The sequence below is a fragment of the Stegastes partitus genome, unplaced genomic scaffold (assembly GCF_000690725.1).
Source record: "Stegastes partitus isolate 25-593 unplaced genomic scaffold, Stegastes_partitus-1.0.2 Scaffold1690, whole genome shotgun sequence".
Taxonomy (NCBI): Eukaryota; Metazoa; Chordata; class Actinopteri; family Pomacentridae; genus Stegastes; species Stegastes partitus.
The window spans coordinates 1-23,682 of record NW_007579421.1 but is presented as its reverse complement, the minus strand read 5'-3'; the positions used below and the strand labels follow the sequence as shown (position 1 = coordinate 23,682).

The following is a 23,682-nucleotide window of genomic DNA, read 5'->3' as shown; positions in this document are numbered from 1 at the left end:
GGTGAACATTATGAGTATGTTTGGCCTTAGAGAAAAAGTGCTGTGGCTGTGCTGAAATTCATTAACGTAATTACGTAGTGCTTCGCTACGCTGCGTGTCCCTGTTCTGTTGACTGGGAAGCCCCTAGCGCGGAGCTGCCAACGCCCGACTTAAAGACACAAATAGAGGATACGGTACGGAAAAAATGCATTTTTTATGTTATTGGGGTGAAAATTTGGCTCGGTTTCAGTTTGAATGTTGTCAATAATAGGTGTGCTGTACGTATGTGGTGCATGGTTTGTAATTTCCAACACAGATATGTCATTTAGCACCAGCATCCGCTAAGGTTAGCTCGCAAGCTAATTGGGGTGGACAGTAGTTAGCAAGCAAACAGGCAGGCGGTCCGGAGCAGCAGACCGGCAAGTAAATAAACCTCCTGGGGCTGTATAGCAATCGTGTTTTATCATATATGTTTGTGTTTTTTGTTAAGAATTGAACGTCTCTGGGACATTAAGTAAAGCTAGTAGCCGGCCAAGGATTTAACTAGTTAGTAGTTAGCGAGTAGCTGGTTAACGAGCTGAATATAAGGCACAACAAGCGCTCGGTTAATTCGTCTTTTTAAAAATCAAACTGTGACTCTGGATTGTAGGTGTACAAGGTAATGTTTAGGTACTAAGGTTTAGAGTCACAATATTGTCTGGATAAACAGAAGGGCGGTTAGTAAGTTTAGCATTTTAACAACCGGCAGGAAATTAGGCCAGATTGAGGCCGGGGATGTGGCCGAAATGTAGCCGCTAAGGCTAATGCAGCCAGGCTAACTGTACTTTTAGTAGTAGCCGTATCTTAAATGGGATGTAAACGTGTTTTTGTTATGCCGTTACACGTACGGGATAATGATAACAATTCCTCACACCACTCGTGGTCACACAGTTGGACATGGCATAAGTTGTGAGGACGCTGTTGGAAGAAAAGGTCCAGTTTTCGATGCTGTGTCGATGTCAATAGACGAGGCTTGTGATTGATCTCTTTGACTTGAGGTCTGCGTGTGTCTAGTTTCAAATTCAAATGAATCATCGAGTCCTGGTTTCAGATTTAGTTGGAAGGAAGCTGTGACCAGTTTTGAGGAGATGTTGCTAAATGCGATGTAACGCAAGTCCTAACCTCTAACGCTTGAAGCTTTGGTGTTTGATTCTGTTGTTGGCAAAAGTTTGACCTTTTTTAGTGGCTGGACACTTGAAAAACAAATCTTGCTTAACAGAGCGACTGCATATACTTAGTTGTATTAGGGGTACACTGCCACAACAAACGGAATATCAGATGCTTTCATTGCTTTAAGCTGGTCTGCCCTCAAAGTGCTTGGTGGCCTACAAACACAAATGCTGGATTAAGTTTGGCTGTGCTATTGCAGCAGTACCTCAACCCTCTGTTGCTCATTGCCAATGGCTTACTGCATTGTTTAGCCAAAATTTGGTTTTAAAAATTGTAGGTTTAGTCCTATTAAATGAGGCGTTTCGATTTTCTACTGTCACATGTTGTTCCATGAATGATAGGTCACACATTTGCGCTACAGGACAGTGTGATCCATCAGTTCATACACTGTTGTATAGATATGCCAGTGGTCATTGTACAGTGAAACTCTCTGTTCTTCCTGTAGCCAAAGTAGGTGAAGGATTCCTCCTGACAATTCCTGCAGAAAATTTTCTCTTGCTTGAAAATTGGTGTATTTGGCGGCAAAGGCACAACTGTCCTTGATGTGTGTTGGAAATTTGTAGATCCAACATAGTAACGGGTATTGTTAAAATTAGTGATCAGAACAGCGTATTACGTGGCGTCCTTACATTAGGATAGCTCAGATTGTTTAAGGATATTTTATGAAGATGCTTTTAACACTCGAGTGATTCACCATCTTTTGAACATTACAAACAGCTGCCCAGATAGTCTTGTTTCAGTTAGATGAGACTGAGGTGGAGGTAGGTGACACCCAAAGTACATATAGAATGACAAGATTTTGTGTAAAATTCTGACACACCAGGTGGAACCACAGCTCAGGTGGTAGCGGGTTGTCCTCTCATCGCAAGGTTGGCAGTTCGATCCCCCACCCCTCCACAATGGAAGTGTCCTTGAGCAAGACACTGAAACCCAATGGTAGACAGGCACCTTGCATGGGAACTCTGTCGCCATTTGTGTATGAATGTGGGTGTGAATGGGTGAATGACAAATACGTTGTGATGCGCTTTGAGTACCACTAAGGTAGACAGACTCTGTAGAAGTGCAGACCATTTACCAATTTCACCTGAACACACGCACTGTTCATGAAATTGCTAGCCAAAATCACCCACATTTTTTTTAACTTTCAGCATTGCTGCCTGCTCACAGAATGCGGTCCATGTAGTCGCTGACTCCCAATAGTACAAACCGTAAACTATTAGTTGCCTCATACCTTAATTACATTTCTGTTCTGTATTGTAGCGTAACAGCTTCCTGAGAGGAAGCTTTTGTATTTTCTGATCAGGCTTTTCAGATAGAACTTCATTTTTCTCATGTAGTTATTACATTTTTTTGTTTGTTTGTTAGGATATTGGGTTGATAGTCAAATGTAAGATGCAGAGAAATCCTTTTGGTGTTGAGAGTTGTACTTGCAATCGTGGGCAAATTTTTGCATGGTTTAATACATTGAGGCAAGACCTTAAAGGAAAGAATTGAATGCCCCTTAAAATAATTCTTTCAATGCTCTGCAGAAAGAATTTAGGATGATGCACTATTTTCCAGTGAATATCTATGTAAATACTACATAATGCTTTGTCTAATAAAAATACTAGCCTGATTTGCAAAGGATTCGTATGTTGAAGAATGCTGCTGTATTCCATTTGTGTCTGCAGGATCATCTACCTGTGTTCTGTTGCCTTGTTAGACTGTGTTCACGCTGTAATATTTGGTGCCTGCAGTTTTGTCCCTTCTGCTTCTCTCAATGACACCCCCACCCCCACACAGTGGTGCAGAGCTCTGCAGTGGCTTAGCACTGACATACTGTAACTTGTAGAGGAGAAACAGGAGAATACTGTGACTCACATGCTACATGCACTGTGTTTTCACCAAAAGTCAAGTTAATCGGTCCAGATTTAGTTGAATTCCATGTCGAGGCTTCAGTTTCACGGTTCTGGTGTTGTACGTGTGTTTTGTCCCTGTTCTGGTGGCACTGATTGGTTGTTGCTGTCTTATAAACCATGTTGGTATTGTGGTTTTAAAAACTGTGATGTAATGAGGACTTGGCCTTTTTTCACAATTTCTTTTAATAGTTTTATCTTTGGTGGTGCTGCAGTTGCATGACTTGCACAGATATAAGTCTCCTTTAAGCTAGCAAGAACAACAATTTTTGTTGAGTTCTGTGCTTGTTTAACTTTCCCACCCTTGTTGCACTAAACTTGACTGTCACAGAGCCGTCCTTGAAGGCCCCATATTGGGCCCTATTCAGTAAGTTAATGCAAGTTTCACAGGCCCCGCAGTGTCTCTTTCAATGGTAGAGCTCAAAATACATGTGGTTAATTTTACCATGACTCTATAACCATTGGTTTTAGCCCTGTTTAAAACTGGCTGTTTTGCTCTGTTGTGCTGTGGTTTGTTACGTTGTCTGTCAACAGAAAAAAATGTTTAAATGAGAACGGCTTTATTGGGAGTTCACCTGTGTTGAAATGCAGTATGTGGCATTAGATTCAGAGATCAAAATTGATATCTCGATTCCAGCACAGCGAACGAATAGTTGGCTATTCGGGTCCAGCCCTGGTGAACACTGGCTATGTTTACCTGGCTTGCACTGAACACAGCAAGCAACAATAAAACACAGTAATCCACTCAGTCCTTTCACTAATTTCACATTGCTGATGCGGTTTCCATTGTCTGTGAATATCTCTCAGCTGTTCAAATTATGCACAGCTCTGCCCTGTGGGCAAATGACCAAAACTAATCGCAGCCACATTAGCTGTACAACACACTAACACTAGGACCTTTCTGTCATTGTGGTGTCTATTGTATCATAGTCCTCAAAAATGACAGTAATCCACTGTATCTTTAGTCCTTCAGATGCCTGTGTTCGCTTTTGCAGCCAACACTAGAACATTTGGTGTGCTTTGCTTGGGGCTGAGACGTTTCAGAGTTAGCAGACATAACTGCAGATAGCCCACAAACCTGGTGAACTGAGAGGCAGCTATTCATTCTGAATGGTTCATTTGGAATCAGCAGGCAGTGAGGGGGTGGTTAAGTTTGAGCTAGATGACAGATTATTGGTTAGTCAGCTGTAAGGTAGCATCTGGGACAAACTCTTTTGTTTGTAAGGATTCCAAGTCAGTCTAGTTTTGGGGGTGCTTGACGAAGGACAGAAGTAAATGTCTTCATACCTTGACAACTTTTATTTTACCCGTACATGTTTATAACAACCACAAAACACAATAAAAATGGATTTTCTGTTAAACATATCATGAGCTCATTTTTACTGCTTAATTATTAAATGGAAAATTCTATGAATTGTTAGTTGAAGAGCATATCTATTGTTCCTCCACATCTGAACTGTGTCACACAGTTCCAGTCATTTACCAACATTTTGTCACTGACTGATAATGGAACTGCCATCTGGTGTTTCCTTAGCTTTGTTAAGGTTCTCCTGAAAGATGTTTTTAGTCCTTACTATGCTTCTTGTGTGTTCTTCTCACACATAATATTTCTATTGCATGTTGACAATATATAATACAGAGTAAATGAGAGTGATTTAGTAACTCACAGAGATTCAGTGGTGTAATTTTAGTTCAACTGCTAAAAATACTTCATTGTCTGTGTTATATTTGTTTATTTCAATTCAGTTCGCTAATTTTTTTTTCACATGTATTTGTGAAATACAGATGGACTGCCACTTGCCAAAAAAGCAGATTTAAATCCACTTTAATTCTGTGCTGTAAAACAAAGGAAAGACCATAAGGTCAAAGAAGGCAAATATTCAGTAGGCAGTTATTTGTTGGCAGTTCAGTAAACCCATTAATTTTCCTTTCTCTTTTTCTGTTCCAGATCTTGAATGATTAGCAAAGACTGTAAAACACAGCTATGCAGACCATCAAGTGTGTTGTGGTTGGGGACGGTGCTGTGGGTAAAACCTGCCTGCTAATTTCTTACACCACGAACAAGTTTCCCTCTGAATATGTACCTACGGTAAGTATGTTAACCTCCATGTGCATTTTGTAGACAGGACATTGACTTGTGTAAATGTTTAAGTCATCACATGTTTACAGCTGACAGATGATGTCTTATCGTTGTAGTTTGAATCTGTGAAAAAACATTACTTCCGAACCCTTAGTTCTTGGTGTTTATTAACCCCATGTTAGGTTGCTACAGAATTTACTAAGGTGGATATTGGAGTTTATCTAACAAGATACTGTTTCAGTGTTTGTTTTTTCCCCGAACAGAATGTTTTCTTTGCTATGTGGCAGGTTTTGGTTTGATAAACCCAACCAGATGGTTACTGTCTTTTTAGCCCAATTACAGGCTATGTTGTTGCACACATAGACCATAAATTTAAATGTTTGAGGACCCGTCAGAAAGACATGGCAGTCTGTTAGTTGTCAGTAGTAAAATTATAGTCTTTATAGCATCACTGACAATTGTAACATTACCAAGAATGAAGAGTTCAGATCATCTACTGTTCTTCAATCAGTACCATCGAGTGGTACGTAAAAAACAGCAGTCCATAGTTGACTAATTCAGCTTGACAAGCGGTGATGTGATCAAAGTCCCTTTTGATATGCATTTCCCAAAATGGTCTCGACCTGAATCAGGTAGAACCTCATGCATGTAGATAGTTGATTAAAATTCTAATGAATAAGACTGCCAGATTATAGATGGCAGCAATTTATTTAAGGGCTGCACAATATTGGAGGAAACATTGCAAATGCAATTCAATGTTTTATTTTTCTGCAATATATGTTGCAATTTAAATAAAAAAAAAAAGAAATAGCATGGGTATGCTTACCAACTGTAAGATGCTGTCTTTTGCCAAAGCACTGCAGCCTGGTGCACTTGTTCAGCACAGCAGCCTTTGGTGACAGAGTCAATTGGTATCACATCTTTTGCGGGGTAAAAAATGATTGCATCAGTGATTACGCTCTGTCGTTTGGAACTTCTCTCATGTGATGAAACACTGGCGAAGACTTCTGAAATAGCATTCAAATATGACTTTACACTCATCATACAGAGCTTGGTTGAGCCCATTTAATATGTCAAACAAGTTACTGGAACAATTGCAAGACACTACTGACAAAGTAGGTGTTTTTATGTAAATGCTTTCATGAGACAAACCTGTCTTGTAAAATTAGTCATGAAATATAAGAGCTGTGTGAGTTTTTCTTTTTCTATCAAGCAGCAAAAAAAAAAAAGTTGTACCATGATTTGCTTCAGTCAAGTTGCCTTACATCACATTGCACTTCCTGTGGTGTGACTATTATGCATGCACACATGCAAAACAATGATGATGCTAAAACAATATATTCAGCCCTATTTCATTTGCAATATTTTTCAAAACTGCCGCCGTAATGGAATGTATACATACTTCACTATTGTATGATGAGTAGCTAACTGGGTTTTGGTCTGTGTGTTGTAGGTGTTTGATAATTATGCTGTAACTGTAATGATTGGAGGAGAGCCCTACACTCTGGGATTGTTTGATACAGCAGGTATGTCCTTCTTTTGTCCATGTCTTTTATTTTGTGATGTGAAATTGGGTTTTCTGTCAAGTGTAATGGGAATCCTACTGTTGAATGCAAGTTAAAGAGTCCCACTGCTGTATGAGTTGCCTTTTTCACATTCAATTCACATGCAAACTTTTGTGAATGTAGCATTTGTGTGAGGCATGCAAATTTTGAACATTTTCTTAACGATAATTGGCCTTATCAGTCAACAATCAGAAACACAAAATGAACTATGTGGACATCATTCTGTGTCTTTACGTAACTGCTTTGAATGCAGCCATGTGGCATAACCTGCTCCAGTTGTGTAGACACCCAGCCACTGGACAGTACACTTTACCTTCAAAAGAAGAGCTTTGTCCCGTAGACTTTAGGCGTCACATGAGACTTTCTCATGGTGGCACTTCACTATCTCAACTCCTACAATATTGTGTTTACCAACATGGAACTGCTGGTAGTTCAAGTGAGCTCCTCTTCAGGTAGCCACAGGGTTAAACAGTAAGAGACGCTTTGTGGTGTAACCAGGTATTACAGCTAATGCGCAATATTTTATCTGACATGCATGTCCTTTGTCTTCTGTCCTACTGGTTATTACATTTTGATTGGTCATTACCATACTAGTTTGTGCTGCCTGAGGTGTTCCCTGTGGTTTTTTTGTTCAGCTACATTCCTCTGACAGAGATATCCAGCTCTGTCCAGTCCATCAGTGCTGGTAACTTGATAGCCACGACATGCGAGTTACACATTCTTGTTTGTGGTTTCTCCAGGTCAGGAAGATTACGACAGGTTGCGACCTCTGAGTTATCCCCAGACAGACGTTTTCCTTGTCTGTTTCTCCGTCGTGTCCCCGTCCTCCTTTGAAAACGTCAAAGAAAAGGTAGGTTTGGCCTTTTCATTTATCTTTAAAAGCAGTTCTTTTTAAATCACAGTCATGAAATTTGTTTTGTTTTGACTTTGTTTTATTTTTTTTATTCTCTGAGATAATAAGACCTAAAATAAATGAAATCTGACCAGAATATTCTCACGAATGAAAACCCAGCATTAAGCTCTTGTGTCAAAGTTTTCTGACTGTTGTGTTTGTGTATCCAGTGGGTTCCGGAGATTACCCACCACTGTCCAAAGACGCCCTTCCTTCTAGTCGGAACTCAGATTGATTTGCGGGATGACCCTTCCACTATAGAGAAACTGGCTAAGAACAAGCAAAAGCCCATCACTCCGGAAACGGCTGAGAAGCTGGCGAGAGACCTCAAGGCTGTGAAATATGTGGAGTGCTCAGCCCTCACGCAGGTAATACACATAAGTAAATATACTAGATTAACAGTCTCACATACACACCCTCTTGGACACACGTATGATTGACACCTCAATGGCAAGAACTCAGAAAGTGGAGGAAAGAGGAACATGTCCCTTTCCCCTCTGGTCTGTGCACAATATGATTGATGAGTTTTGTTCTGCATGCTGGTTTTGTTTTAGTGGCTGTTCTTGTCTTGTGAGTTCAGTGGTGTTGCGGATAAGTAAATATCAGCTGTTTTTCATATAGTTTCCTCCTTACAGTAAGCAGTCTACATTGGCTGTTTTGTTAAGTAGCTGTCTTTAACCTCGTCGCACAGTAATCTGGATACTGTTGCAAAATACTTGGTTTGAGCTGTAGTGCTTGTTTGACAGTGAACTGCTGTAGTTGCTGAGGGTCACCCAGCACAGCTTGACGCAGGGTCCTCTCCTGGGGCCTTATTTATCATCAATGCGTAGAAAAGTTTCTAAATTCTGTCTTACAAAGGAAATTTAGAATGTTCGTAAGTACAAAAAAAATAAATCTGTATTTATCAAACAGAGCTAGTTTTGGTTTAATTAAGGAATATAAACCATGTTTGTTGGTAGCATGTTTTGTTTTTTTCCTACTCTGAAGTCCCTCTTTGCTCATTGATGAAACCCTGGAAAACTCATTGGTGTATCAAAGTTAGAAAGATTTTTTCTATTAAAAATCTTCCTTTCTTGCCTTAAAATGGGTTAGATGTAACTCTACATTGTTGCCGCTTGTAGAATGTGCAGATCTATGAAGTCCCTGCACTCTCCCCACCCTCCCTTCACTGCAGCTCGATCACACCAGCTCACCCACAGCTCTGTTTAACCACTGTCAAACTATTCGTAGCTACACAATGACAGATTGTATTGTGAGAGTAATTCAGTGATACATGCTCGAACAAGAAACTGATTCTGAAGTAGAGTAATGGCAAAGAAAGCCACCCTGAGAGTGGACAGTATTCGTTCCTTAGTTTTGTTGCACATGAAACCCTGCATGTCATCGGTATGCTTCAGTGTCAAGGCACAATGCTCAGCCATGGCACTGACTCTTTACTTCGCTCATGAAGCATCTTCTAGCATATAAAAGCACCATATGCACAGGGTAACAAGAAGGAACGTCTCTCATGTGTCACTGAGAGTTGTAATGTGATTGGATTACATGCAGATTATAGAATAAATTAAAATTAAGTAAAGTATATCATTAAAATTTAGGTGATAAATTAATGAAACAGTACTTACAAGTTCTATAAAGTGTGCACAGATTGAGTATTTCAAATTAGTTGCTTAAACCGGCTACAAATGCCAAAAAGTTAATTGAAAAACTGTGTCAAAGAAAAAGAACATTCTTCAGCCTACTTTTAAAAATAGAGACATTTGGATCTAAGAGGAGCTGGTTCCCGCAGTGTGCAGCGTAGTGACTGAACCATTTATCGTTGTCTGGTCTGAACTCTGACCATCACCAACTGACCAATCCTTGCAGATCTGAGAGACCTTCCAGCAAACATGTCTCTGATATATTTTGGTCCCAGATTTATAGGCGATAGGTAAAGCCTTACATTCATTTCTATATTTAAAAGGGTTTCAGTGTAGGGGCCTAAGAACTGGAGTAATGGGATCTCTCTTTTTGGTGTTTGTCAGTATTCTGGTAGCTACATTTTGAAAGAGTTGTAAATGTCTCATGGTCTTATTAGGGAGGCCGGTAGGGACTGCAGGACAGTCGCCCACTCTACAGGTAATAAAAACATGCATGAGTTTTTCTAAATCCTACATAGACACTACGTTTCTCAGTTTGGCTACGTTTTGCAGAAACCAGAATGAGAATGTAGCTTTGATGTGGTGACTGAAATTCAGATTCTCATCAGTGATCACACCTAGAAATCTTTACCTGGCTATGAGTTTCTAGTGCCCTGCACTCAAGGTAAACCCAGAGCGTAAACCTTACTTCTTTATTGCCAAATAGAATTATTTTAGCCTTGTCCATATGAAGTTGAAGGAAGTATTATTGCACTGTTAAATGTTCATAGTAATTTGGTGAGAGTGTTGGATAGATCTGTGTGTTGTCTGCTCAACTATGATAAGCAACCCTAAAGTAACATGTACAGATTGTAGAGGAGAGGCTCAAGAAATAATCCTTGTGGCACGACATACATCATTAGGCTACTTTCTCTCCGAATCATGATTCATGCGTAAGTCATTTATAATCTTAGTGCTCTTTATAATATTCACTATTAGAGATTTAGTGTTGAGTCCTGTGTTGGGCTGTCTAATTAAACATGTGCTTAATGAAATCCTGAGTACTTGTATTGCCACTGATGCTTTGCAAAAAATTCTGGGAAGGGAGCAAGCAGAGGGAACAATAACCAGAGGACAACAGGGGAGTCAGTTGTCATTCAGACAGAAAACAATGGTGTTGATGGAGTTGAGGTGTAGCGCCCCACCCCCCCTGCTCCTTCCTTCCTTCTCCCCCTCTTTCCTTGGCACAATGGTTGCATACCTGCTGATGTCATTTCCTGTTTCCTGTCTGGGATCTCAGCACTCAGCCCCTGCCTTCCCCTTTCAGCCCTCTGCTAAACGCCTGCCTTCCTCTGTAGAGTCCGTGTCTACGCTGCTGCTCTCGACCCTTCAGCTCTGCGCCATGCATCATCTTCACACAGTCGACCTGTACCTTTCACACCGCCTTTCTGTGTTTCACTCAAAAACTTTCCTCCTTGTTCTGCCATGTTCCTCTTGTCCTCCTCCCTATCTGTTTCTGTGTGTGCTGTGCTAATCGTACTGTTGTTCTCTTCCCTCTCCTGCTGTTGTAGCGAGGGCTGAAGAATGTATTTGACGAAGCTATCCTAGCTGCCCTAGAGCCACCTGAGACGCAAAGAAAGAGGAAATGCTGTATATTTTAAACTCCGTGTGCCACTGCTCTCATCTCTTCCTCCTCGGATTGCCATTATTCTTTCCATTTTTCATTCCTTTTCCCACCTTTCTCCTTTTCTTCTCCTTCTTTTCCTTCTTCCTCTTTACATTTGCTTTAGAAATCTCATCAATCTCATCTCATCAAGTTTAGTCATCTAACTAACCATTCGTTAATCTGATACTGCAGCTCTCCTGCGCTGAGAATGCTTTTTAACTACTATTTGGTCTGTGGCCTGATCACACGAATCAAGGCCTTTCTGCACTCACACTTGTTGCCTTCTCTAAATTGGTTGGTGTGTTATCATACTTCATATTTTACCTCTTGATAGGTTTATTACCAGAGATATTACATTCCACCGCATTCTTAGTTGTGCTACTTTGGCCCCCTGTGCTCATTACTGTGGCCCTTGATTAACAGTAGCGTAAAATCTTACAGAGGGTGTAGGATGTATTTGCAATCCAGCCATTGTTTAAGTTAATCGGTCCCCTTTTCCTATCGCAGCTGAAGGAAAATTCCAATTTCAACCCAGCTTATTTCCTATTAATGCGGGGCTATGGGTCATGCTGGCTTTACTCTCTTCTTCTGCTCCCTGCAACTTTCCAAAAGCAGATTTTTGCAGGAATTGTTTTGGTTTTTTTTGAGTCCGACCATCAGTAAGCACAGAAATTGTCCACCTAGAATGACCGTTTTGCTTCCTGCTTTGGCTTTCACTGACCAAATGGAGAGCTTACTGAATACAGACTCTTGAACTTATTCATGTCAATCATCTTTTTGGATAGCTGCACGGAGCTCATGCTACTCACCCTGACAAAAAGGGTGTACACACACTCCTTGTTTCCTGATCTCTACAAGGAGGTAAGGTGTGAAAAGTTAGCATCGCCCATAGAGCCTCAATAGCCACAAAAATGAAAAGCTACCCCAGGCTGGGATTGAACTCAGTATTAAACAATACTTCCATTTCTAATGCTCATGTATTTTTTGTACTTCTACAGTAGATGTTCAATTTAATATAACTTAAAAGCTGACTATGGTTACATTCAGGGCTTATCAGTACTCCAGTCATATATAGGTAATGTTTGGCTGTTATAACCCCTCAGACGTAGGTTTTGTAACATAAATCTGTTAAAGTGATGGCATTGTGTCCTGTAGACATCGGACAGTTTTACTTTGATGTTTTCTTGCGCCTTATTTTAGACTAGAGCTGCAACAAATACTGAATTAGTTGTCAGCTATTAAACTAACCACCAACTGTTCAGATTGTCATAAATCTGTTCAATATTTTTATCAGAAAAAGTCTAAAGTCTCTGACTGCAGCTTCCTAAATACAAATATTTACTTCACTGGTCTGTGGCCATTAACTGAATGATTGTGGGCACAACAAGACATTTAACGGTGTTGTCGTTGGCTTTGGGAAACACTGATCTACATTTTTCATCATGTTCTAATATTTTATTAACCAAACTACAAATCAGTTAATTTAGATAATAATCAACAGATTAATCAATGACAACACATAACTCGGATTTTGTTGTTTTTGCGTGCCCACCCAGTAGTCCATCGATGTTTGTTGTGTTGAAAGGGATTCCCAAAACGGTACTGTATCCGACCTCCTCGTAAGATGTCAGACGTTATGGAAATGTTACCAGAATGCACATTCAGACATGAGGCTGACAGGTTCAGATGCCGTCAGATTAACGGAGAGCAGAGCATGTCTGAAAGGGGATTTTGACAACATAACCAGCAGATAGTTTTCCTGTTTGCTGCCATGATGATACCGTCTAATTCACGGATGTCGAATTCTGGTCCTCGAGGGCCGCAATCCTGCATGTTTTAGATGTTTCCCTCTTCCAACACACCTGACTCAAATGATCAGGATCGTTCTCAGGCTTCTGCAGAGCTTGATGATGAGCTGATCATTTGTGTGTTGGAAGAGGGAAACATCTAAAACATGCAGGATTGTGGCCCTCGAGGACCAGGATTCAACACCCCTGGTCTAATTGATTTGGTTTATAGCCAAGCCATTTTCATTCAGTAAAAATGTTTTATGACTTCCTTGGCCCAACTTTCCCTATATATGACAGCAATGTGCCATTACCTGTGGTGCATATTGTACTATTTTCAAAGTCAAGATAATAAAAAAGCTATGATGTGTTAATTTACTTGTGAAATGAATTAATAAAGGACAAATGAACTTGCTCTCCTCTGTGGCTCCCTTCTTTTATTAGCGCTTTGTTAGAGAATAATTAAGTGTGGTTAGATGACCGAGTAGAGCAACACAGAGGGGATTACTGGTTTAACTGCATAGTGCAGCACTGTGTCCGAGCAGCTGTGGTTGCTTCACATGACTGAGCTCATGGTGTAAGCAGCTCTGCTCAGGAGGAAATACAAAGAGAGATTCATCTCTTGGTCTGAGCACAGTGCTGGCTTGTGGCGATGCGTCTTGTTATTTTAAAACATGTCACTTGTGTGTTGAATCTGTATGTCTGCTTTTAATGTGAAGGATAAAGTGAAGAACAGACGAGGAGGTCTTGGGGTCAGGGATTATGCTTTGTTTTTCCTCCACTTGTTTGACTTGCCTTTGATTTTAGTCCGCACTTTGCACTCAAACATGCATGTTGTTTTGTTATAGACACTTTATCCCCAGTCTAGCTCACACAACTAACAGAAAGAACCACATTATGTTGAGCTTTTGTTGCAGATTTGATTTGAACACCTTGAAATTATTTGCAAATTAAATGATAGTTTTTTGTTCCCGACAGTTCTCACATCCCTCCGTTTTTATCTCACCCCTCTACATGCCCTTTTAAATGTTATTTTTGCTCAGTTTAATGCACTTGACATACTTTGTTTCCCTGCAACCGTTTTTTTATTTGACCTGTGTGTGTTTGCACTGCTCCCTCATTGTGTTTGTATGTTTGTGTTCACAGAAAGGCCTAAAGAATGTGTTTGATGAGGCGATATTGGCTGCATTGGAGCCCCCAGAGCCCAAGAAGAAACGCAAATGTGTGCTGCTATGAGAGGCTCCTTTTCAAAGCGCGAACACACATACACACACCTTAAACACATACAACCCCTTCCCAACCCCCATCCACCCACCCACCCGCTCCCCGAACCCCTTTCCCTTGCTCTGCTAAGGCTGATTGACAGCATTTTCGTCCACAGGGAAGACTAGAAAGAAACCAGCCTACCAAGTTTCAGATAACTCTCTGCAATAATACGAAGCTTCACCCTTAAGTCTGAGTTTGGGACAGAAGATGAACCTAACCTGGCCGACAGGCCGCTGTGGGCTCTGGGCAGGGCGACATCGCCTCCGACGCGGATCCAGATACCGAGCTTACACAACGTAGAAATCTTACTGTCAAGCTTCCAATAGCTTGATTTTAATTCAGTGTTTGTTTAGTTATCTTAAGCCAATGTAAGGGTTTCATGGATATAGGCCCCACCCCCCAGCCCCTCCCCGCCGCCTGATTGGCGGCTGCTCGTGCTGCTGCTCCTGTCGCCTCTGTTGACGAGCACACTCATTGCCGGACCCCCTGCGATCTTTCTCGACACTACCACATGAAATGCTAACGGAGTAGTGTTGTTTTGTTTTTTGTTTGCCAACACCCCCTTCCTCCTCAAACTCACGACAAGTCTGAGATATTTATTCCACGTTCCAAATCGACGCGCTCTTTAACCACTAAGGACACTGTGTAGGTCTGACAGGGTTCATTCAGTAACTCAGAGCAATACAGCTGAAGCTCCACAGAGCTCATTGAGGACGTTGAATTGGTAAATATTGCCGTCTAGAATCCACTTCATGCAGACTTCCACAGTGCAGAGTAGCAGTCAGTTTGGAGCGTGGTGACCACTTGAAGAGCTAAAGGCATCCGGTAGTAATGGGTCTGCTTGTCGACCACAGGAACTGGCCTTTTAGATACAGGGAACTTAAACAGTGTTAGCAGAACAAGCGGTGAGTTCTTCATGCGTTGCCAGGGACCAAGGGAGGCTGAAGCAGGATACGGTTTGAACTTTGTCATCACCTTTGCTCTTAGAACGGGTACAGCAGACACATCCACGTTCAACAGATGCTTCTTGGCTGGAGTTTAATTTCTAAACAACTGATCAGTGAACTTTTAATTTCCACCAGATTTCTGTGCCAGGTCAGAATTTGGTGCCTTCCTATAGTGTGTTGCGTCCAGGCTGCATGTCTGAGGTGTGCAGTCTGTTGTACCCGTTCAAACTGCGTGGTGCTGCGTGTAGCTGAGCCTTGGTCTCTGTTCTAAATGATAGGTTTAACAGATGTAATTATAATGTAAGCTGGCACACAATGTTGATGTAGGCTCCAGGTGTTTTTACCAAAATCTTTTTTTTTTTTTCTTCATTATTTCTGTTTGTGCTGTTTTTTTTGTTTTGTTTTTTTTAAATTTTATATATATATATATATAAATATATATATAAAAAAAAGGTTACTTTCACTCCTTTTACATTTAGGGGTCGGAACTCATCTGAACTCTTACCTGCCAGTTTATACCAAGTAAACCTCTGATTGGTTTAGTTTAAAAAAAATAAAAAAGAATTAAAAAAAAGAAAGACCTCCAATGGCAGAGAGACTGTTTAGTAAAGATTATTTGTGATTGGTTGGTTCTTGTTTTCCTTTACTGGTGGCTTAGAGTTGGGTTGATGTCCAGCCCGAGTCAGTATAATTATTATAACCTGTTGTTTTCTGTTTTTGTTTTGTTTTTTTTGGTGCAAACCAGATGCTTTGTCTAAAGTCTTTGTTCTTTGTATATGCATTCTTTTCAAAAATATTAAACTTATACCTTAATTGCCTTTACCACTTTTGCCTTGCCATTAATTTTATTTTGCTGTGACCACTGAGGGGCAGAAAAACCTGCTTCTCACTAAACAGAACTGTTTTCATGACTGCCAAGTGAATCTTTGTTTCTTGCTCTAACTGACGAGATGTTATCTGTCAGAACGAAAACCAAAGGTAGAACCAGGAATACTGGTGGTGCTGCTGTCTGTGCATATTTTCTTAATCAGGTATTATAAGTGACCGTGTGTTGGTGGCTGGCTGTAAATGTTGGGGGCATGAGGCTGTTGTGGTGTGTCCGGCCAGCAGGAGGTGCTCTCCCCTCAAACATCTCCAGTTTTTTGATGCTCCTCAGTGGAAGCTGACAAACGGAAATGATTCTGAGCTGTGGTGCCGTTCACCAACCACTGAGGTGGGTTTTTTTTTTCCTGCTGTATGAACTCGACACTGTTAAGATGGTGTGTGTGCATGTGGTCCACAGATGTGAGGTAAAAGGAAACTCAATAGTTTTAAAAGTACAAAACATTAAGGCCCAAACACATTAACCCATATGAACTAAGGTGCACAACATAATAAATATATGATGAAGTAGGAGAGGCTTTAAGAGTGACTCCACAGAGACGAAGCCGTATTAACAGCTTATAAAGGCATGAAAGTGTGACTATATGGACTGAAGCAATATGTATGAAGTAAGCCAGGATCCTGCTCTTAGTACACCAATACCAGAGATGGGAATGTTGACCTCAAAGTTCACACCAGTGTATGTGTACAATCTGAAAATCAACCTAAAACATACTGGGAGCCGATATATCAAGGCGACGTGATCACATCTGGGTTCTGGTTAAAAGCCTGGCTGCCGAGTTTATACAGCCTGATGTCAATCAATTATGGACAATTTGTCTACAGTTATGGTCGGATCTTCCTCGTAGTTACAATTGTAAACAAAAATGATATATAAACTACCAACATACAGTCGTCAGATTTATTCAAACCCTTCTATTAAAGAAAAGGCAAAATTCACAATAGTCACTCAAATAACTAGAAACTGAAAAAAGTAGTAAGAAATTAAAATTTGCTAAATTATAATTTAGTGAAATAAGATGTTGCTTTTGAATTGTGGTTGAAAAGAATAATAATAATAAAAGAATGTTCTGGACAAATCAGAGCACTTTGCTGATAAGCAGTGAAATCTAAACACCTGTCAACAGGAGCAGAAGTCTGACTGAGTTACAGAAACACTTGACTGCAGTGATTGGCTCAAAGGGTTGTTCAACAAAATATTAGTTTACACTTTTTTTTTTTTTTTTAAATTTCTTTTGAACCATAATTCAAAAGCAAAGTCATGATTTTTATTAATTTTTTATTTATTACTTTTCTCAATTTCAACTTATTTCAGTGACAGCTGTTGTTTTCCTTCTTTAATGGGAGGATATGAATAAACTTGAGGACGACTGGGAATCATTTCATTGTCTTCGTCCACTTTGAATGATGGATTAGAAACCCTGAGGCGTGATTCAGCATCATATCTGATGTCTGATGCCTCTTAAGGAAAATTGAAACACTTACAATCAAGAATTGTTGACTTGCATAAAGCATAGAAAGTACAAAATAGAGCTCAAGTCCTCAATGAGGTTAAAAAAAAAAGATGAGAAGGCTAAAGGAAGAGCTAAAGGCTTGGATTGAATATCACAGAAGAACCTGCTGCTTTTCTGGAAAAAAAGCAAAACAAAACATCTCTTCGCACTTGATGTTAAAAAAAAAGAGTACGTTCACTCCACAACAGTACAAATGTTTTGTGGACTGACAAAACTAAGGTTGGTTCACTTTATGTGTAGAAACACCACTGCATTCCAACATGAAGGCCTCACCCCCCTAAGTTTATCAAGGTATCTTCCAGGATAATGTCAAGGTGGTGTTTCACCAGATGTAAACCAGTAAGGGTACGGTGATGCAGCAGAGACTCTAAACATCTAAATAAATACAGACTGACTTCAAACAATGAAAAACTCACCCTCTGGAGCAGCGGAGTCAAAGCCCAGACCTTAACGCAACAGAGGCAGTGTGGAATGGCCTGAAGGCCCTGTTAACACCTGGCTGCAAAATGCACATGAGCGACCACCTGTGATTGGATCCCACTTCGCCGTGTATGCAAACAAACATGTACATTGTGTCTGTTGGCAAAGACCGAATGTGTCCTTCAGTCGGTGCTTCTTCAGACATTCGAGTGCACCCTGCTGGAAATGTGCTGAGATTTGCTCGGTGGTTAAATGTAAAGATTCAATCGCTCTTACACTAATGGGATTTTATTGGCTCAAGCATGTCGAGTCTGTCTGTACTTGGATGAAGCTCAGCTCACATTTTATGACTAATTAATGCAGAAACCAAGTCTCAAAGCGTTACATTTTCTTGCCATTGTGAGTCTCTGAGCTTTATGGAAGTGCAGTAATTAAATGAAACTGAATTAAACCTCCGTCCAGTTTGCCCATCCGTCCTGTAATTGAGACACTTGACAGATGATCACAACTCCTGCCCATGTTTTGAACTTTCCAACTCCCCGATAAGTAAGATTGATCTCTCGTTTTTAGCCAAATAAGGCGCTCGTCTTCCATTTCTCTCTGCCTCACACACACATAATATCTATGAGGGAACTGCTGTAATGTTTGTGTTGAGAGATCGGTATCACTTTCACACAGCGTCCACAGATGTCCAGGAATTCCTCAAATGGCAGCAAATGAGGGTAATATCCCAGGTTTGGTGACCTGGATCATCTGCCGCAGAAGACGGCTGGGGAGGGATGTAGCAGCGAACCACCCCCACGCCTCCTCCTCCTCCACCCTCATCCACCCCTGTGAGGCGTTCACACATTCCCTGCGTTTCTGGAGTGCTGTCTGTCAGCGCTTTCTTCTGCTAAAGAGATGCTGACAGCCATTAATTATCACGCAGGCTGAACGGAGGGCATTCCTCTCTGCTGAAATATTGGTGTTAACGCGCACACACACAGATGTTCTACAGCCGTCTGCATCCACACACACACACATGCAGAGAGACACCACCTGGCTTCCATTGGTCTTCATCATGTTTGACAAATGAGTCTAAATGTTTTGTCCCCTGCGGTCGCCCGATTGCGGCTGAGCCTGCGACAGAGGTGGGAATGTAATGACCAATGCAGAGAAGTGAAGCACACTCAGGAACGCGTACAATGCTAGCGGGGAGCTGTGTGTGTGTGCTGCACCTACTTTTATGAGACCATTTTTACGATGATCTGCACAGATACTGACTTGTGATGAAAAGCGCGCTGAGGATTTTTTAGCAGTTCATCGGAACTCGGCAGTAAATCAATGTTCAGACATCTCAGATACAGTCTTGAAGGCACGTCTGCTTGTGTGTGTGTGTGTGTGTGAAGCAAATCTCCACCGTTGGCTGAAGCTATAGGACGCAGCCTGCTTAGCCATGCTGGTACTGAACCTCTGACAGTTTCTATTGTTCTCATATGGAACACAATGTGGTTCTCATGTAACTGTTGGCCGTGGCGTAGAGGTGCAGGTTTGGCCCGGTCCATCTGGTCTAAGTTCTTTCCAGCAAACAGGAGGACACGCTGGGGTGAGAGAAAAAGGATCGAAGGCCATAACTCAGCCATATTGATGTAAAAGGTGTCCTTCACATCATCGTGTGGGTTGAAGTTACACGAAATGGTTGGTTTTATTCTTTTCTATTCTTTCATGAGGATATTGTCATCCTCCTTTAGTGGCAGAAGCCATTTGATGCAAACTGTCCTGCAGGTCCATCGATTTTTTGGGGGAAAAGTCTTGGATCATGATATTCAAATGTCTCCGCACTGCATTCTTGTGCCGAGAGTTCTGCCAGTGGACTCTCCCCTCGCAGCTGTCCAGAGAGGGGCAGTGGCCCTGGCTGGCCTTTCAGGGAGTTAGTAATCTGGAAATCACCTGGATCTGTTCATGTCTTAGAAGGAGAGCAGACATTCAGTCGGGGACAAATTTAACCTTTTTGTTAGGACTTGGGAGCCTTACAAAGGTTACACTGCTGAAAGAAGAAGGGAAGGTAGAAGAATGAAGGAAGGGGAAGACTCCCAGTTTCCCCTCCCTCTGTTTGCTCTCCTCCTTTTTGTTTACATTTTGTTTTTGTCTGTATATAAGTAATACACACACACACACCTGAAGTTCAGGTTTCGTAGATTTCTTCTCATGCTCCGTCTTCCTGATGTCACCGTCGACCATGTTAGGTTGGTTAGTCATCACCTGTCATTCTGGAACCTAAAGTCCCTCAGGATCTTAGCTCTGCTGTTCTCAGCCCCTTTCAGTGGACTTCAGTCTTCTTGATTTATTCTCGGATGTTTCTTGTTTTCAACCTGGACTGTGGCTCTGACCATCACTAATCCTCATCCGCCCTCTTTTTGCTGCTCGTCAAGTCTCAGGATGCAACCCGTCTTCGTGTCATGACAACAGCAGCATCCATCTCTTACTGTGGCCACCTCACTATATCATATGTTATGACTGGTAAAGTGTACATGTTGAGGGTTTAGATCCACACTAACCTGGTTTCTCAGCACCCTCTAGAGGTATTCGAAGGTGGCTGACCTCCCTTGGTCATGGTCCCTATTGTCCATGGGAATATTAATGTACTACCCTGGTGACGTGGAGTCATTTCTGATAATCTTTCCTGTTTCTCCCCCTCCCTTCCTTACCTTCCTCCATTTCCAAATCTGTACCCACTCTTTGAGGGGCATCACCTTAGTATCCACCACACTTGATGGTGAGTTGTGTGATGGCCTTGGAGTTGGAGTCCAGTGTTGTTTTCCACAGCTGCATTGAGGTCTTGATGAATGTTATCAGTGCTGATAGCATTAGAATACAAATTTGCCTGTCTGTGCATGTGTTGCAAATTCATCCTTTTAGTCTTCATATTACAGCAACACAACATGAGAAATCCTGTAATTTCATATGTTAGATTGTTGATTTGTATATGATGCTTTCTGGTGTTGTAGTTGTGATTGTGTTGCTGCTCTTACAAGACGTAGATTCAAGCATTTAGGGCTTTTTTTTCCTTTTTCCATTTGTGTGTGAGCATCCAACAGCAACCCGTAGAAGCTGTGTGGCTGTGAGCGGAGTGTGTGTCTGACAGCAGGGCAGTCATCAAGTGAGGGTACCTCTGGTCACTGCCAGGATTATTTTGACACGGCAGGTTGCTGTTAGCTAATAGATACATGTAACACACACACACACTCTCCCCTCTTTCACCCGCATACACAGGCAGCTTCGGGTGTGTGTGTGTTCGGTGTCCAGGTGTTAAGAGAAAGTTCTTTGCAGTTCAGCCGATGACAGATACAAAGCCATAACTGCACACATGAAGCTGTGGCGGCTAAAGCCCCCATCGACAGCCTCATCTACCGCCGGCGTGTGTGTCAGAAGTTGTCACTTTCACTCCTCCATCTCTTTCTGATCCATCCTTTCCTGATCGATCCATGCTGGGACAAACTGTAGTGTGAAAGTAAGTGTTTGGAATTCACTACAATCTAAAAGGGAGACTAATTTGTTTGTGCTGGTTGAGTTTCACTGTAAAGTCTCAGACAAAGTAAAAGTCTGAGGTCGGGTCTCAAGTCTTCAGGATGCTCAAATATTAATTTTTGAAGAAGAGAGACCTCAGATCGAAGGATAACTGGAGCCACTTCGAACATACGCTGACAGGAAAAGAGTCCACAAACTCTGGCAGCAGGAGGATTCACAATCACCAAGCGGCAATAAATATTAATATTAACTCGCTGAGAAAGAATGTAAAGTCATAGAAACAAAGTTGTTTATGCCTGTAATAACTGAAAGTTTCCACTTCCTGCACCATATCTTAAAACTACAATAAATGAAAAAAGATGCCATTAAACATATAAAGGCAAAGACTGAATGAAACTGTATGATGACATCCTACCCAAGCAAGGTTCCGTAGAAATCGGATACCATGCAGGTCAGGTCTTGTGTGAAGGTGCTCTGGGTTGGGGGTCAGTTGCTGACTCAATCAAAGATGTTTAAGTATCTTGAGATCTTGTTCACGCGTGTGAGATGGTCAGTCGACGTGGTGCAGCAGCATCAGCAGCAGTTGTCACGGATCGCCGCTGTAAAACTCTTCCCAATCTATGTTTCAGACGTCACCTATGGTCACAAGCTCTGGGTAGTGACTGAATGAATGATGCTGCGGATACAAACAACTATCATGGGTTTCCTCTTTAGAGTGGCTGAGCTCAGTCTCAGTGGTAAGTTTGGACATTTAGAGGCAGCTCGGAGTTTCTGCCCTGACCTGGGAATGCCTCGGGATCCCCCAGGAGGAGGTGGAGAGTGTTCCTGGAAAGAAGAACCTCTAGATTGACCCACTAAGCCTGCTGTCACTTTGACCCGACCCCAGATAAGCGAAAGAAAATGAATGGATGGATGTTTAAAATGACAAAATTCTGTGCTTTCCCACCAAAATAATCATTAACTTTAGACTACTTTTCATTACTCTTGTGCAGTTCTGTGTTGGACAGGTAAACAGAACATACATCCTGCCTACGAACAGTTGTGAATGTATGAGCTTGACTCCATGAAGCACAGCTTGTCTCTGACCACAACACTGTGCATAGTTAGGATGAAAGAACTACTGTGTCAGCTTTATTGCCTGAGAGTGCTGGAATCCAGAAGTTTATTGGTGGCTGTTTATTCTGTCATGGTGCTCATAGTCCACACATTCAACTCACCTGCTTCTGCACAGTGACTGATTACTCAATGATCAACCATCTTTACCGTCTGTGTTTTTGGGCCTGTCATTGCGTTTAATGACACAAATCCCCTTTTTTCTCTTATAAACTACGTTCAAACGCAGCTAATCAGTGAAGTCATAGGGACGGGTGCTTTTTCTTACTGGTGACTACAGAGTTTGATGATGCAAAATAGCAGCAGAACAATGCAATTCGAAGAAAAGTTGAACTTAGTGGCGTTCCCAGTTTGCCCACCATTTGACTGGCCTGACTTGCACTTATGACTAGCAGGGACATAAAACTTACAGGTGGTGTAAACGTACAATCAGTTCATGCTATTTGTCAGATGTGAGGCCTCGGCGTGCGCGTCTCGATGCCCACCAGCCTCAATCCAATGCCCGCTCCACTCGTGTTGCACAACGCGGACGTCTCAGGGCAAAAAACAGCAGAGACACCAGAGGAAAGCCGAGAGGGAAGACGAGGGAAGGAGGGCGGGAGGAGAAAGAATTGCAACTGTCATCACAAACAAGAACCATCTGTCTCATTTGTGTAACTTGTTTTCTTTTAATATGAGAAGTATGCTGAAGAGATCTGGGAGTTTGAGAAAGGCCTGGGAGGGCTGGGCCCTGGGCTAAAGCCAGCCTTCTCCTGGGTTCTCTGTGCGAGTGGCATTAATATCCAGCCAACCTGCACTGTTAACCCTTCGCACTCACAACACACACTGACAGAGAAAGGGAGACAGCATCAGAAAAACCCTAAACCTTTAACCGGAGGTATGCACAGGTACCTGAGGTGTAATTTGAAATATTTGCTGCCTGTCTGGGAGAAAAATTGTCTGGCAGATTTATGTGAAGGAGTGAAATCACAGCATTGCTATCTCATTACTTCCCACAACTAAAACAAACTGTTGGAATAACCTGTTATTTGCACAGGTTGTTGTGTTTTTAGATAACACATTACTCACTCATCAATTACTACAATGTTGTTTCATCACGTTTTCATGAATAAGTGATTTCTGTATACTGGGGGTAGTCACCTACATCTGTCAATCTGTTCTGACTGTTTCTTTAATTTGGATACCAAGGATACACAGATAAAGCATCTGGAAAATTCAGAACAGTGCACATTGTTTTGCATAACCCCTGGGCCTTCAGTAGTGCATTTAATCTCGCATAGCCAGACCTATCCCACAGCATTCATTATCATTCTGCTACAGGGGAAAGCACTGACTTTTTTTTTA

At 41.6% G+C, this 23,682-nt stretch overlaps 1 protein-coding gene across 1 annotated transcript; it reads left to right on the top strand.

Moving 5' to 3' along the window:
* The first annotated feature begins 104 nt into the window (after window positions 1–104).
* On the top strand, window positions 105–15,724 carry LOC103372064 (cell division control protein 42 homolog). The gene is made up of 6 exons (XM_008301601.1): window positions 105–173; window positions 5,032–5,172; window positions 6,617–6,689; window positions 7,469–7,578; window positions 7,791–7,988; window positions 13,836–15,724. Exons 2-6 carry the CDS (start codon window positions 5,068–5,070, stop codon window positions 13,923–13,925), a joined length of 576 nt encoding a protein of 191 aa, XP_008299823.1. The 5' UTR covers window positions 105–173; window positions 5,032–5,067; the 3' UTR covers window positions 13,926–15,724.
* The last annotated feature ends 7,958 nt before the right edge of the window (window positions 15,725–23,682 follow it).

Bases quoted from the DNA above. Each gene is read 5' to 3' on its own strand.
- LOC103372064 (XM_008301601.1), top strand. From the start codon at position 5,068: ATGCAGACCATCAAGTGTGTTGTGGTTGGGGACGGTGCTGTGGGTAAA. The intron at 6,690-7,468 runs GTATGTCCTTCT...TGGTTTCTCCAG, and splicing joins GGGATTGTTTGATACAGCAG to GTCAGGAAGATTACGACAGG. The intron at 7,579-7,790 runs GTAGGTTTGGCC...TTGTGTATCCAG, and splicing joins TTGAAAACGTCAAAGAAAAG to TGGGTTCCGGAGATTACCCA.